The 17,665-nt window shown below is 37.2% G+C and overlaps 1 protein-coding gene across 5 annotated transcripts in view; it reads right to left on the bottom strand.

Annotated features, from left to right (window-relative positions):
* Nucleotides 1–589: 589 nt before the first annotated feature.
* RNASEH2B (ribonuclease H2 subunit B) overlaps nucleotides 590–17,665 on the bottom strand; it is a 55,485-nt gene continuing 38,409 nt past the window's right edge. For all 5 annotated transcript variants that reach the window (XM_081045929.1, XM_081045930.1, XM_081045932.1 and 2 more), the window contains exons 6-11: nucleotides 14,688–14,752; nucleotides 12,979–13,084; nucleotides 10,515–10,596; nucleotides 9,117–9,159; nucleotides 5,161–5,241; nucleotides 590–1,948 (exon numbers count right to left, since the gene is read on the bottom strand). In XM_081045929.1, coding sequence (XP_080902055.1) covers nucleotides 1,832–1,948; nucleotides 5,161–5,241; nucleotides 9,117–9,159; nucleotides 10,515–10,596; nucleotides 12,979–13,084; nucleotides 14,688–14,752 — 494 coding nt within the window. In that variant the 3' untranslated portion in view covers nucleotides 590–1,831. The remainder of the gene's footprint in view (nucleotides 1,949–5,160; nucleotides 5,242–9,116; nucleotides 9,160–10,514; nucleotides 10,597–12,978; nucleotides 13,085–14,687; nucleotides 14,753–17,665) is intronic.

Here is a 17,665-nt window from a genome sequence, read left to right as displayed (position 1 = left end):
CTTAACAAAATATTAGGAAATAAAATGCAATACTACATATGAAAAGAATAATACACTGTGATCCAATAGGGTTTATCTCAGGAATGTAAAGTTAGTTTAACATTCAAAATTCAATCATTATACTGCACATAATAAAAAAATATTCCTTTATAAAAAGAAACGTTGGCTCCTTGGGAAAAAAGCCAATTCCAGGGCTTGGGCAGAGAATGTACAAGAGCCTGGAGAGCCTGTTGTGGAAGAAGGGAGTATTAAAAAATGATAAGAATATACCACAAAGATACAGCATCCAGCTTGAAGGGGCTCCCACTGAGACAATATGAGCATCAAAATAAATAAATAAAATAATATAACCCACTAGATAAAATAAAAATCTTCAAGTCCATACTGATAAGTTTATAAATGAATAAATAAGTGGAGAAGGGAAAGCTCTTCCTTAGAGAAAAATGCCAACTAAATATAAAAGAAGTAAGTGTAGAAGAAATGATGGAGTTAGAAAATCATCAGTAGATTCTAAAATGTCGGTAAATGTTTGATGAAGATTTATTCTTCCAAATTAAAGATTACAACAACAACAAAAGAAGGCTCAGTGCTAGACAATTTTACCACTTATATTCTTTTAAATTTTCCAGAAATAGATTATTCTTATGCAATATTATTCCTTCCAGAACACTGGGAATGATGTAAAGCTAGAATACTTCTGACACTAAAGCCTAGCAGCAATATTACTTTTGAACATAGATACAAAAAATCATAAATAAAATATGAAATAGTACCATTTCTGACAACATGGATGGATCTTGAGATTATAATGCTAAGCAAAATAAGTCAGACAGAAAAAGTAGAGAACCATGTGATTTCACTGATACGTGGTATATAAAACTGAAAACAACAAAAGAACAAGACTAACAAATGAAGAAACAAAAACTCATAGACACAGACAATAGTTTAGGGGTTATCAGAGGGTAAGGGGAAGGAGGGCTCTAGAAGAGGGTAAATGGGGTCTAATACATGGTGATGGAAAGAGAACTGACCCTGGGTGGAGAACACACAATGTGAGATACAGATAATGTATTACAGAATTGTACACCTGAAATCTATGTCACTTTACTAACAATTGTTGCCCCAATTAACTTTAATTTAAAGAAAACAATTAGTTATTAAAAAAACATATTTATGAAAAATACTTTAATAGCTTAGAAAAATGCTCACAAAATGATGTCCAGAAAAAAGTTTACAAAATTATAATTAAAATTATTATTATAAGAAAATGCATCATATTATCTCTGGGTAATGAAGAATTGGGAGAATATAATTTTTTTATACTTTTCTCTATTTTCTACAAAGAACATGTATTCATAAAACAGAAAATACCACTAAACAAAAGCCAAAATCTAAAGGCTTTTAAAAACTAGTAGTTTATCAGCTAGTTTTGCTATCTGATTTTTCTCAATATATTGAAAATCATATTGCTATAGCTATCATGTGGCAAAGTTGCATAAAATAACAGGCATACACTCAAATATTGTCACATGTAAGTTTATTGAGGAAATTGTGGTGCTAGAGGTTAATTCTATTCACTTGATTACTTTTCATCATGTCAAAGAAGACTCCAAAGTCCACAAGCCATTTAGTTACACAATTACTTTCCCATATTTTGTTCAGGAACATAAAAATCAAATATAAAGAAATGTTCAAATGAATCTGAAAACTGCATTTTTTTTTTTTATTTCAAAAGGTGGTGATTAAGGGTCAGGAAGTACAGTGACATGGAAGAAGGACAAAAATGGAACATGTAAAAGGAAAATATTTTTGCTAGATTTCATTTTCAGTTTCAAATCTTTCCAACATTTTTTTTAGTTTTTACACCAAAAAAGGAATCAATACTTTTCATTCCACTCTTGTCAACTTTAGCCAAAGCCTTCTGAGCTGCAGTCATTTTGCTATTTTTCTGTTAATGAAAATAAGAGAAAAATTGTTACGAATGTAACATTTATACATCATACATGCAAATCAAACCAGACCATGCATGTCTCAAGGTTCGTTAAGGGAGATAATCATTTGCTGCTAACATGCTTCATAAGGGAGTTATTAAAAAAAAGTTCTGATTTCTCTTTAGAATTCAGACCTAAGAGACAAAATATATTAAAAGAGGCAACAGACAAACTGCTGCCTTCTAAAGAGTGGAATGGTACAACCAATGGTTTACTTTAGGGGCAATAATTCTGGAGGGTACATTAAGTGCAATAACACAAACAATAGAACTGACACAGGCAGCAATTGTCAGAAAGAGGAATTACAGCCTTGTATTATTACATGATGAATAATTCACACCAATTTACCATCTGATTTTATTCAGAGGCTTTATGGGAAACCAAGGACAACACTATATTATATTCAAAAGATAACCTGTATTGCAAAGCATCTGGATCAGCTAGCTGCCCCATTTTCCTTCCAACAAAGAAATACTTTCCAAAAAGCTGACTTCAAATATCTCTGCCTTGTAAATTTTTATCTCTTCCTGGTCACTTTTTTTTGTGTGTGTCATGTCCTAGCAGAAGGTAAATAGCAGCTGATTTTACTTTGATGCATCACAACTTGTTGAGCAGAAGTAGAAATAATGGGACTCAGCAGAGAAAGAAATCAGCTGCCTTCCTGGGAAATGTGAGACAAAATCATTGCCAAAGTATCTTTTAAAGGCACAGTTTATGATCCTTGAAATTTTGCTTCTCACATTCTGTCACTTATAATTTAGTGGCCTTATTTTCTGCCTGGATAGTGAAAAGTGACAGTCTCTTTGAGATAAGTTATTTATGTATCCCCTGCATTTAACTGACATCTGGTCCAACCCCTTATCTCACTGGTGCTGTGCCCAAGGGGATACAATGGGCAGTTGGAAGGGTGAGGCAGAAATAGTTCTCACAGAGAAACTAAAAAATGTCCCTGCTTACAGAAAGCATGGAGATAAACAGCTATTTAGCCATCTCTAAGTTGGCTTATCCTCTAATATCACATGCCCAGATAAATTACATGTAAATTAAAGAATAAAATTGATTAAAACCCCCCCCAAAAAACCCTTTAAACTATAAAGGGAGTAAATGTTATGAAAATCTAAGTGGAAATTGATTCATCTTGGGATAGGCAAGGGCTTTCTAAGCATAAAAATACTGAGAAAATCATAAAGAAAAGTAATTCCTATATTTAATCCTCAGAAGATCTTAAAATGGTTAAAAATCAAATGAATAGTCTAAACACAACTGGAAAATTATTTGTATCTTATATGTCATGAAAAGTGTTAACAGCCTTAATTTAGAATGAGCTCTTATAAATCAACAAGGAAAACATTACTATTCAATACAAAAACAGGCAAAAGACATGAACTGACAATTTGCAAAAATGCACATGAGCAATAAGCATTTGGAAAAACAACTAAGCTTTCTAGTTAAAGAAATGTAGCCTAATTGCATAGGCAAAAATTTTCAAGAATAAACATAATACTCAATGTTGTCAAGAATGCAAGATGAATACTCATCAGGAATAATGGTTGGGAGTCCAAATTTCTATTAAATTTTTGGAAAGCATTTTACAAGGTGTGATCAAAAAATACAGTGAATATTTAAATTTAAAAACTTATTACAGTAAAAGACACACTGCCATTAATCCCCCTCAAAATCCTCCCCCTCGCTTTGAACACGCGCATCCCATTGTTCTTGCCACTTTCAGAAGCAGTTCTGAAGTCTTCTTTTGTGAGTGTCTTTTGTTGCACTGTTGTGGCTGCCTCGATGTCCTGAATCAATTCAAAATATCTACCTTTCATGGTCATTTTGACTTTGGGGAAAAGCGAGAAGTTGCATGGTGCCAGATCCGGTGAATAAGGTGGATGAGGACACACTGTAATGTTTTTATTTGACAGAAATTGCTGTACCAGTATCGATGTGTGACAGGCATTGTCATGATGGAGGATGAAGTAAAGACATGAAAGAGGACTTCCAGAACTGCTTCAGAAAGTGGCAAGAATGATGGGATAAGTGTGTTCAAGGGGGACTAGTTTGAAGGGGATTCATGGCAATGTGTCTTTTACTGTAATAACTTTTTAAAAATTTAAACATTCACTGTATTTTGATCACAACTCATATTATGTATATCACAACAATTATGGAAAGAGCTCATTTTTTTTTAAACTGTTACTTAGTTTTAAATTGTGTCAATGAAAAAAATCAGAAATGCAGACTATAAATAAGAATGTGAATCACTTCATAAAAATAAAAAATAAAAAAAGCAGAAGTGACCTATGTGTCCAAAAGTAGGGGAACGATTCAATGAATTATATTTCATATGGTGAAATAAAATAACACACGATTGAATATGATGAAAAATTAATACATTTTAAAGAATGTTTAATGACGTGAACATTTTCACAAGTCAGAAATTAAAAGGCAGAACCCAAAACTATACATACAAGGGGTGCCAAAAAAATGTATCCACATTTTAAGAAAGAAAAACTATATTAACTTGTAATACTCAATATATACTGGTAACAAAAGATGAATACAAGTCACGCTGGACTTCTGCAATTACAAGAGGTGCTCAAAGTGGTTACCATCAGTGTCTAGACACTGCTGATTGTGGTGAACTGCTTGAGCAACACTGACCAAAGTGTCCACTTGTATACATTTTGTTGGCACCCTCGGTATGTATAAAACAATGCCAATTTAAAAAGCTACACATATATATTTATAATGTGTGTATTAGATAAAACTTAGTAAGAAATGTTATAAAAACATTTGCAGAAGTGATACTGAAGGGTGGGTTTCTTAATTTTTGTCATTGTTATAATTTCTGGGAAGCTCCTCGGCAGCAATTGACAAAACATTACCTGTGGCAGTTAGTCCCCCCGCCCCCCCATCACTGAATACATAGCAAAGTTTAGGTACACTCTTGCTAAGTATATTGCGTTCCTTTGATTCCTGAAGTATGCCTTGCTTGATATTTTCATTGCCATTCACAAGTATGAATTGATGATTAAGTCACATAAACACAAGTTAATAATTCTTCCTGGTTAAAATCGGGAGATCACTATCAAGCACGCACCCGTTTCCGGGCGTGCCCGAGCAGCACCTCCCACTGAGCCCATGCGCATCCACTACACCTGGACACACATACCTTTTCAGTCTTCAAATCTTTAGTATTAAACTTAGTGTAATCTTCTTTTGCTTCTACGGGCTCATCCGATAACTTTACTTTCTGTAATGTTAGAGCAGTGAAGTGTCAAACATCACCTTGACCCATCCATCCATTTAAAAAGAATCAATATGTGCAATTTGGACCCACATCGAGGCCAAATGAGCCCAAGTGACCCTGCAAAGGGCTCCCTTTTAAAAGCTCTTTCACATTTTGCTGATTATCTAGGGAACTAAGTCACACAGCCCTTGTGAGGAGGTCTGGTGATGGGCGGATATAATTCGGCAGGCCCCAGCCCCAGCCTCTCGGCAGTCAAGCAGTACCAACCACACAGTTCATATGTGCCAGGGACAGTGACTGCTGAATCTCCAGGACAGTGTAAGGGGTGAACATAGGCACAGAAGCAAAGATGGAAATTTCCTTTAAGGGGGCCAGGTGTCCAGCCAGAACCCCCACGTCATTCACCTCCTGAGCTGGTGGAATGTCAGCTTAGGAATATAGCTCGTTACCAGCTTTGTATAGCTTCATGTTCTTAATTTCCTTTCAAGTCAATGATGTCATTTTATCCACACAGAACAACCTTACAAAGCAAGCAGCCAGCAGGAGAAGGAAACACAGAGAGGTTAAATGAACAGCCCAAGGCTACTAGTGGAGGACTTGGGGCGAAATCTGTTTTTGTACAAGTGCTCTTTCCATTAGGCCCCGTATGACTAGGTCACCCTTCACTTCGTGTTTTCACCTTTCACACGACGCTTTGCACTAACGAACATAAGAATATTGTCAAGAGCTAGACTATAGCCTTACTGTTGACATTATAGAAGAAATGGTGTCACATTTATTATGTAAAAGGCACATAGCAGGGCAGATAAGTTTTGATGTTTAACATTGGAACACTGACTACACAGTGATCCCAACTCGGAATTGGACGGATCTTCAAACTCTCTGTGGAGACACCAAGTTGACAAGACCCAACGTGGATTCACTCTAGGAAATACAGATTTGTTCCCGGCTTCACTTTCACACCCCAGCTATTGCTAAACAAAAAACAGGTAGAGTTATTGCTAAAAGACGCCACAGCACATGTTTAACACGGGACAGAACAACACGTCTTGAAATTCTTCAGTGCAGCAAACAGGGAATATATCACATAATGGGGCAAAACCTTCTCTTGGCCGCACAGCCACCTCAAGCAAAAGAAAAACACTAGCTTTTCCTGTGTGAACTACCTACCAGCAAAGTGAATGCAGATGTACAAGCAACTTTCTTAAGCACACACGTTTCTACTAAAATTAAGGCAGTAAAGGGTGTTTGGGTGATGCATGCTTTTAGCAGGAAAGTATCTGCAACCGGGAGAGAACTCAGGGAATAATGATGAAGGCGTAATAGCTTCACATGGTAAAAAGCTTCATGTTATGAGGATGTTTGCTTTCATCCTCTCTGCCAAAATGTTCTAGTACACATGTCATTATAAACACTTAGGCATGTTCACTTTTTCTGACAAGCCAAAGAAAAAAGAGTTCATAGCAAGAGCTTAAGATTGAAGATGCTTCCTTATAAATATCAATCATTTAATTAGATGACTGACTTCTTCAGGTGATTTAATGGCTCACTATCAAACAAGACAACAATTGTAAGTACTTATAAAAAAGAAAATGATTGTGGTAGGCCTTTGCACATAAGTAGTTTTTATGTTATTCTCAGCACACTGTGAATATGTTGGAGAAAAACCATAATTGTTAGATTTACTTAGATTTTTGTTATTTAAAAGACTGAATCACTATGGATTTGGGAGAATGTTTCAGAAGAAAAAGAAAGACAGTAACAAAGGGTATGACAAAATGGGCACAGTCTGGAAAGAGAAGAAAAAATGGCAGAGGACCGCAGGAATTAATGCTAGGATGGATTGGTCCTATGCTTATAAATGATTTGCAAGAAGGATCTCAGGAACATCTTCAGATCCACTGATTGTATTCATCTCTGCAAGCTGACAGTGATAAATTCAAAAGATGGAAGGTGGTGAGGGTTAGAAGCTGAGTTTCAACACAGGCAAACATACAATAGTAAGAAAATACTGCAAAACATATTATTAAGGATGACAGGCTCCGTGCTATCGATTACTACACAGATAAAAAGAAACCTAATAGCCACTGGAATGCATTTCCTGAAAACAATCAACTATTATTACTATAAAAATCAATCAACTGCTGGCCACAGATAGGAAAGCTAGCAGAAGACATCACCCTATGCTTCTTTAAACTACGGTACATCACCCAGGGCAGTTTGCAATGCGTACACTGGAGCCCCAGGAAGACTCCATAGAGTAGGCGATTTCAAAAAGCAACTAAAATAATCCAGGAGGTAAGGCTGAGATTTAGGAGAAACAAGATGCCGAGTTCTAAATGAGGGTTTGACAAACTGTTGTCCATGGGCCAAAACCACCGGCTGCCTGCTTTTATAACTGAAGTTCTACTGGATCACAGCCGCGCAGGGTCGCTTATGAATTGTTTGTGGCTGTCTCTGCACTACAACAGAAGAGTTGAGTAGCTGTGACAGAAACCATCTGCTTCATGAAACCTAAAATATTTACTATCTGGCCTTTACAGAGTAAGTTTGCTGACCCCTGATCTAAATCGTAAATGAAGAAATCACAAACACCTTAAATTTTGGAAATGAAAATAAGGAAACAAAAAACGGGGTCCGAGAACAATAAACTTATGAAACGCACTACCCGAGATAGAATCAAAGGCTAAAACCTTTAAGAAGCCATTCATGAATGATCTCTAAGTTACCAAGGAAGAATTTGAGAGAAAGAAATATATTTGGTTTGTGGAAGGAGAGAAATAAAAAAAAAGCAAATATGCTTATCCTCTTAGTTACAATCAGACAATTATGTCTGTGACCCGAGGGCCACTGTCAGAGACAGGCGACTACTGGAGTGGAAGAAGTGTGGATCTGACCTGAGATCTTACAGCAACTGACTTCTGCCCCGCACTATTCTTTCAGAGAGTAAAAGATGAACCTCAGACAGTCAGCTGGAAATGGCCCATAATTCACACTGATGTACTGTAAATTTTCCTTCCTCTTCTAAAAGTCAAAGTAATAAATTTTTTTGGAGCTACCACCTCCAAATAGGACATGATACAAAACAATCCCGAGCACGCTGACCACCTTGAAGGCGGGGGAAAAAGGCAATTGTCTCTCATCCACCATATGTCCACTTCACATTGTCAAAGCATCTACTATTCTGCTAGCAGGAGAATGAGCTCACTGACAGGAAGGTGCAGGGTGCATTCTGCCCGAGCTCAGCCCTGTGCAGTGTGCCTCCAGGTGTGGTTGAGGACTGGCTGCTCTGTTCTCCCAACCTGGGAGACAAACACAAGCTGTGGTCCACAGTGCAGAGGAGCTGTGGGTGGCCGTTGGAGAACATCTGGAAGAGGAAAAGGCGTCCCACTAACAGACAGAGGATTACACACAAACTGCGTTGATCACTTCAAGTACATAAAAAAGAAGGGTGGTCATCCTTGCTCAGAGGGTCCTTTGTGTTACAAAGATCATGCTCTGTACCTTTGTGCCAGTGACAATTCGATCTGGCAAAATAAGTTTTAGTTATATATAAAGAATTCATGGTGATTAACAAAATTAACTACAGGATCTGGCTCATTCAAGAATATTTAATTTCCTTATATATTTATAATATTTTTATGTAGGTATCTGGCTAAATCAACTCTTATTGGGTTTTGATAGCACTTTATTATTCAGGTAAAATCTATAAAAATAAAAAAATATTGATGGAGAGCCCAGTACAATCTTTATTCCACATGACATCACCCATGCAAGGTGGATTTAGTATGCTTTAAAATACTCTAGAACAAACTAAACTTACGTGATAAAAGTATGACATTTTTCCCCAAGGTATCTTAGTCGCAAAGATATCTTACCTTTGAAGGAGGGCTTGGCATTGAAGCTGAAGGTTCTGGAAGCCTAAGGAGTAAAAAATAAGAATCACAATCATGATTTTCATAGACAAGCAAACAGAAAGACTGGGCCAACTTGACATTTATTTAGTAAGTCCTGCCTTCTTCTGGTAGCTTCACCACCATATATTTTATTGAACAATCATCTCAGTGTGAAGAATGAAATTTCTCTAAATGAATAAACCTTCATTTCACTACTTAACTCCTTATATAGAAATTGTTTGAACTGAAAAGTAAAACTAGAACTCATTTGTTGAAATGGAATTGCTTTTCTTTAGCCACCATAAATTTGCATTTTGGCATTGTAGTATTTTTTTCATAAATGATCAATCTAGTATATATTTAAAAGTTAAAATGATTTTAACTGTTGACAAAAGCCACACAAAATTTATCTTTCTCTCATTAAAAATAAGTTTAATTGACATATCTTTCTCCCCAAATCTTTACTGAAAACTTAAAAATTTCAGTGGAAAGAAAAGAATCTAAGAGAAAAAAAGGAGTACAAAGACATAAGGTCTCTAACGAAATAAACAGTGACTAAAAACTCCACGGAGATACTAAACAGAAGGATATGGTTATCAATTTAAAGCAGGCTTTCAACACACTTTAACTACTAATTGTTTTTTAAAGTAGGGCCTATGCAATTTACTAAGAACAGCAACTGTATCTATTAAAAAGTTACTTTACCTTCATGTGTCAGAGGATAAAGCTATTATAAGGATCGGGCAAAGCTATTAAATTATCACTCATAAAGTCTTAACAACAGTTACTAAATTCTGGAAATAACATTTTTTTTCAGCCTAAGATAAAGTCTTTTTTATTATATCAAAGATCTTTACAAAGGAAGAAACACAAATCAAGTCATTCTTAAACCTTTCTTCTGCCCTCAAAGGCCAGGTTGTGTTTTTCCTTGGGTTCCAAGTGCTAGGCATAACAAAGGTTCTTAGTGAACATTTAATGACAGTGAAAATGGTACAGAACCTTTAAATGTAACTTGCAAAAATATTCTACATGCCATCTACTCTTTCCTTCCCATTTTATTTCTATTAAAATGACCACAAAGAACCAAATTTGTTAAGTCTATCTGGAGAGAAAATTTTAACATAGTTCACCATCAGAAGTCATACCAACCAATAATTCCAGTCCTGACACAAGTTCCTACAATTGGTTTCCACTAAATGAATTCATTTCAATCAATGAATGTCCATTAAAAATCACTTTCAAACCACAGAGCCTATGACATAACTCAAGGAGAACTTATCAGAAGGAGTGACATGATAAGGCACAAAGATACCCTACTTCTGGAAAACCTAGAAGCAAAAAGGTACTTCTTAATTATGACTAAAGATGAACAATACTTACTTTAAATGTTTAGCTAAGTCATCACTTAATTCTTTAGGAATGTAATCAGATATCAGACCATGGGCATAACAAATATAATCCTCTGAAAGAAACAAAATGGAGAATGAAAGAAAAAAAATTAGTAATAATTATGGTAGTTTTTAAGTCAAATTGACCAGAGTTCAAATTCTGGGTCTATTTGGCCTTAGAGACTCACTTAAGCTCCTAGCCCGTGTCCTCCTTTGTAAAACGGGGATGCTAATATCTATGTCAGAGTAGTAGGGTGATATGATGGATGAGATAGGATATAAGATGATATCAAAGATAAGATAATACAAGTACAACATAGTAGATACCCACTAAATGATAGTTAAAACAAAAATACAGGGTTGGTTTTTTAGTTGAAGCCCTTAAATACAAATAAAGTTGAAAAATCGGCTGTAACAATGTGAAATATTCATGTCTTTTTAAAAGACTAATCGTTTCTAGGTCTGTTTGAATACAGAATAAATCTAATTATAGAACCGCAATGTATACTCATTTAAGAGAAATAACATGTCTATTAAGTACTTGCTTTATAAGAGTCCTGAACATTATATATACTCCCAAACTAATAAAATGCCTTAAAAAATGTAAAAAAACTAAACTCAGCAGAGTGTATAATCATTAATTCCAAAGCATCTGGATCCTCAATACTAAAATGTGTATTCATTAAATCTAGTTACATAAGACAATAAAATCTGTTTTAAAGCACTGCTCCTTTGTTCAGTATTTTATGCAGAAGACTGGGGGATAGTCAAACTTAATCATAAGATGGGATAATCACATGGCGATATAAACTATCAAAAGCAATGTCCCAGGTTTGCTGCTAGGATAGTCATTCGCTTCTTTTTTTCCTTTGTCTTTTGCCTTCAAGTTAAGATAAGAATTTGCCCCAGTGTTAGTTAGAAAGTAACTGCTGCCTGGACCACCTGATCTCAAAAACTCTTCAGTAAGAGACTTTCACTGCCAATGTGGAACTGAAAGTTACCACCCAGTTCTTCTCAAAACGTTCTCATGGTTCTGTGCTAATAATTATCCAGTGAGTCATGAATATACAAAATGATAGTAAGAATGCCAACATATCGTTTGTTTGCTGCTTCTGGTAATATATCAAACTAAAGACCGAAAAAAGGAACTAGCGTAAAGAGTATAAAGCTGATTTTATGGCTGAAACCCTAAATGACAATATAGCCAAACCCACACCCTTATATTTAGAGATTGGTAAAAACACTGGACTTGGAAAAGAAGACCTGGCCTTACTCGCCAGGATGGGTGACCTTGGATAAGTCATCTACTTCGCTGAGATCATAGTGTTTCATTTTTAAAATGAGATCTGTCTAAACAATCTGTTAACATCCTTTCTCCTACTTAAAAAAAAAAAATCTATGTTTTTATTTATCCGTCCGTCCGTCCGTCCATCCATCCATCCGATTCAATTCCTGCTCTTCTTTTGTTAAAACCAACCCAAAACCCCGATAATTGGCAAACTCAGCAAGGCAAGGCAGAGGTCCACCACGTGCAGAATGGCTGGCGCCAGGTATCATCTGCCTGGGCGAGGTGTTTAAGGTATATTTCTGCAAATCAAAGAGTGTCTCAACCACCATCAATTACAAACAAGCCACTGTTCCTAGTTTTTATTTTTCTAATGACTAATGTGAGATGTTTCAGAATTTTATACCCAGAACAGAGGAACACTGAACTAGAGCTTAGTGTGAATAATTTCTGTCCTTTCCTACCATTTGAGAATGTTAATTGCATTATATAGCTATTTTTATTATATATATGTATACTACACTGGGAAAAGCAAAAGAATGTACCTTAATAACCTCAAAGAAGAAAACAGTACCAAGTGAATTAATTTTTCATCTAAAATTGAAATATTGAGACCTACAGGAGGACATACGCTTCTTGAGAGAAAGATGCCAACACATGCAGCTCTCTGGGCACGCTGTGCCTCACGAACAGTACAGGAAAGTTGAGTGTGAGCACAAAGGTCAGACCAGCTCCATTAGTAGCTCGGCTTTAACCTTTACTAGCGTTGCAAGTTTGGCCACAGCCGCAAGAATCTCATTGTTAAATGAGACTTACTGGGGTCAGATGAGATAATGTGTGTACACTGGCAACCTAGTAAAAGGCCTTGGCACACAATACACCCTCAATAAATGAAAGCCAGCACTGTGAGGGTTGTTATTGTTAGTACGAAATAAATATTTGCTGAATGAATGTTTAACTATCAATTAGTGACACAATCATGATCTATAGTAAAAGTATTATTTGGTTCTGATATAAAATGCACACTTGCCACAAGATCTATGAGTACACGTAGTACACTGGTAAGACTGTGCAGCTTCTGAGACAAGATTTTAAAATCATTAAGACAGGCATTTATATGTAAGCAACTTACTCCAGACAACAATCATTTGCGATGAAACAATTTACTTACCTTCCTTGTCACTGGAAACTTGGTGGCTGGAGAAAAATGCACTTGACTGTACCCGGGCACCAACATTTATGTGATTGGTTTTTAATGCTGCCACAGTCTGATTTACCTATGAAGTAAAAGGGGAATATTAGGGTATTTTGAACTATAGAAATGCACAATTTTCCAGATGGTCCTCAATCCATTTACGATCCAGGAAGAAGTATTTCTTTAGCTGATGTCAGAAGATGAGAGAGAGCTATACATTTGGAGAAAAGCTGAGCAGCAGCTGCAGCGTTTCGGGATGGTCTCAACCCATGGACTTTCTAAGGGCTACACAATATGAGAGCACTGACTCTGGAATCAGGCTGCTTGGGTTAGCTCTGTGACCGTGGGCTAGTTACGTAACCTCTCTGTGAAATAGGGACAAAAATAGTATCGCTCTCATAGGGCTGTTATGAGGCTTAAATGAGTTACTACATGTAAGGCCCTTAGAATAGAACCTGACACAAAGTTTATATGTAATAAATTTCGAAACAAAATAATTTAAATTTCCCACTTCCTAGGAATTTAAGAAAGGAAACACGATCAATAAATAGAAACTTTGCTATTCGTGTCATTATCATGTGCTAAGAGCAAAAATTAAATGCCACGATTTTGTTCAGCACTTAATACTCATACTTCACGTTGACTATAAAGGCAAATGAAAAGTGAAACATGGGGGTACTTTAAAATCTTTTCACTACTCTGTACTGTAGGTACCTGAGTAATTCTACAAGGTTCGTTCCCATGTTCCCAGACTCCTAATGTGCCCAGTAACATATGACACACAAACACATTTTTCACAAGATGGAAGACAAGATATATGATAGAAGAGAATCTTAGGAATCAGTACTGTAACTGCTGGTATCTACTGACTTGCAAAAACTGTCAGCAATAGTTCTGCTCTAGTGAGATTCTTCATGTGAAAGTACACTACATCCTAAGACCAACGGCTTTCAAAGTATTCTTTTTTTAGTCACAACCCAGAGTAAGAAATACATAGCATCCCAATACTCAAACACACATATAAGTATGTTTCATACTTCATAGAGCCAGACTTAATACTTGCCCTTACTCTGTTAAATTTTAATACATCCTATTCTATCCTATCCCATTGTACTCCATGCCATTCCAAGAAAAATACTGGTGTGAATTACTGAATCAATTTGAAAACACTGCCCCAGACCTTATCTGAGGTCTAATTCTTAGCATTACTAAGGCACAGGGTGTGCCTGGAAGATGACCCCTCTTCAGCATCCAGACGCACAGTGGGCCACACTTCCTCTAAGCCTGCGTTCAGTCTGCCTCAGGCCTCTGCCTGGCTGTGTGAGCAACAGCCTGACATACGTGCAGGACCAACAGTAGCACGGCACGTCAGGCCTGCCTGGTATTGTCTGGCTTGTTAGATTCGATTCTACACCAACAAACAGCAAGAACTTTCGTTCAGTGGTGAGGATCATAGGAAAATGGGGATACAGGTCAGAGGAAAATATCAAGCTAAGTCCAGAGATACACGAGTTAGGGAGGACGAAAAGTAAAAGATTTCTTCTCATATTGGGTATCTCTATACAGTTTTCCTCTCTTAGTTGGAAATACAAGAGTCTTTGGATAAAGATTTACCATATTCTCTAAAGATTTTTAAAAAGGAGCACTGAATTTTTTCTGCTGTAGGCACTGGAGAAGTACTATACCTTTTTTTCCAGCCACTTTAATGTCTTCTCTTTGCTGTACTTATAATATTTCTTTTTGTCTATTTCTGGATTAAATTAAAAGAAAAAAAAGACTGAGCATAGTGGGTTAAACAAAAACAAACTCATAAAGTTATATCACATACAGATAATTTTAAAATATTTCATAGTTTATGTTCTTGAAAAACTCAATTTACAAATCCGAGAGCATACCTGAGACATTAAAAAGAATTCCAAAACAGAATTTGGGTACCTTAGGTTTCATCCAAACATTAAATGAGTGGGAGTTTAAGAAACCATCAAGTTATACTAACAAATCTGTAGAAAACGTAATTTTTAAAACAGAAAATTAACAAGCTAAGATAACATTTTTCTGAATAATTTTCAGCTCGCCGCAATGTTTTCAATGAAAGGCTTTTGTTTTCTAAAAAAAATAGAAATCCCAGAAAATGCAACTGAAATTAAATGTAGATGCCTGTGAACTTCATTCCATACCAAAACCAAAAAATTAAAAACAATTTAAAAATCTTGTTAATTAATCAGTATTGTCCTGGTGGGATTAAGAGAAAAAAGAAAATGTGTATCTCTCTTTCACTGTATTACGAGATAAACATTGCTGTTTCAGGGGAATTTAGATTTATGATAGGCTCACAGTGGCCCTTTTATAGGGATAAAAGTTTCACATCTTATAAATTATACTTCCTGTCCACAGTCCACCCAGCGTTATCTCGTATGTCACTGAACCATTATTTCCTCGGTAACACTTCATTCATAGGGTTTCTCAGTCTCCATGCAATCAGCAGAGGCAGCACTTCCACCCCTGGCCTGCTGCCTCCACAGGAGTTATCCTGTGACCACTGGAAATCCTAAGGCCAGATGCGGGTGACTCTGTGGGAGCCATCCTAGAGTTATAGAGAACGGTGTTTTCTCTTTCTCTCCTCTGTAATTGTAATGGGAAGTGGAAATGGCTTATTTGGGGATCATTTTCCGCAGCCTGTTAAACTGCTTGAGTTGCACTAAATAGTTTGTGTGGGGGAGGCGCTGGCAGGTCCCTGGCTCTAGCTCCTGTACATTTCCTTCCCATTTCAGCTTTGGGTTGTCAGCACTGTGGGCAACAGGAGGCAGGATGGAGTGGGGGCGGGACCTTTGTACCCATCTCCTCAGGACATGTCACTGGAATAACAAAAAGAGAATGCGTCCTGTCAGAAGCCTGAGAACTCCAAGGTGCAAGGTCTACTGCCCTGGAGCCAGGACCGCCTGGGCCATCAGCCTGCTGTTAACTGAGACCGAGGAGACTGGACTCAACTTCCCTGGAGGCGATGTCCCACTCCACATTCATTAGAGCAGACAGCGATCACTGTTGAATGGATTTTAGAAGTGCTGTTCGTTGCCTGAGACAAATCATCTCCAAAAAAGCTCAGGGCTCAGGGCTCTCCTAAGAAATCCTACCTTGACTTGGCTACTTACTTCCCTCTTGGCTCTACCTCCAGATTCCCTGAAAGACCATTCTACAATCTGCCAGTTTCCTTCCTCTCCCTCACTCCTGACCCCCTGCAGGCTACTCCTTTCCCTCTTTTTATTTTAATTAAAAGTTTATTGGGGTGACAATGGTTAGTAAAATTATATAGGTTTCAAGTGTACAATTCTACAATGCATCAGCTATATATCACATTCTGTGCTCACCACTCAGTCAGTTCTCCTTCCATCACCATATATTTGACCCCCTTTACCCTCTTCTGCCACCCTTGCAGCTTTATTTACAGTGGCTAAGACATGGAAACAACCAAAGAGTCCTTCAATAGATGAATGGATAAAGAAGCTGTGGTATATCATATATGTACAATGGAACACTATTCTGCCATAAAAGATGAAATAGTCCTTTCCCTCTTGAAAATGCTCTTTCAGAAGCACAGACCACAGGTCCTGAGCCATACTTCCCGGGCTCTCATGCAATGCACAATGTCATCTTGGGAAGTCACCTATTAAATGAGCTGACCCATATAAAACCGATAGTACAATACCTGGCACATAACAAAACTTACTTAATATTAGCAAAGAACACAGTAGAACTGACAACCTGTTACTGATAATAGCATCAGAACTGATTTACATCCAGCCCTGTGCTACGTTCCTTATACACATTTTCTCATGGAGTGCTCAGAATGAATCGCCGGCGAAAACCATTGTTTGTCCCCTTCTTAAAGGGCTGGGTTTAAGAGAAGTTCGGTAAATTGTCCAAAGTCACTGAGCTCGTAAGCAGGGACATCGGGATTCTTTCTCAAGCTGACTGCAAAGCTGTGGATCTGATGTTCAGTTTATGAAGATCAATGAGCTCTTCACCCGCCTCAGTACTTCTGACCGTTATTTGTGGAAAAACCTCTCGGCCATGGTTCTATAAAACCTTTCTTTCGGTTTTTCTACATCTCTGATGACTTTTCCTTGGATTCTTTTCTAGCTCCACTTCCTCCTTTGAGGCCAACTGTACCTTTCTCCTGGGTGACTTCATCCTAACAAAACCAAATAAACCCAGTGAGGATGCCAACTGCTATGAGCTGAGGCTGTGCCTAACCACCTTCCTCCCGAACCACCCTGCTGGATACCCAGGCTCAAATCCCGGAGCCATTACTCATTCCCACCTTGCTCCCCACATTCCATCACTGGATTCCATGGGAGATGGGAAAGAGCCAACATTATCTTGTAGGGGACAATGGGGGAGGAAAAAGCTAACAAACACACAAAACACTATGTCAGAAAGCAGGAGGCTTAGGTCTTGTGCTGATCAGTAACTACATTTTAAAAAAAAATCAGTTTTATTTAGTAACTGTTCATGAGTAATACATCCTTTTTAAGTGTACAATTTGAGGAGCATGGATGACTGTATGTAACCATCACCCCAGAAAGTTCCCTTGAGCCCTTCTGCTGTCAATTCTCCCATTCCTACCCAGAACTCACACAACCACTGATCTACTATCATTATAGAT

This window comes from Rhinolophus hipposideros, assembly GCF_964194185.1.
Source record: "Rhinolophus hipposideros genome assembly, chromosome: 4".
NCBI classification, from domain to species: Eukaryota; Metazoa; Chordata; class Mammalia; order Chiroptera; family Rhinolophidae; genus Rhinolophus; species Rhinolophus hipposideros.
This window is presented reverse-complemented; position numbering and strand designations above follow the sequence as displayed.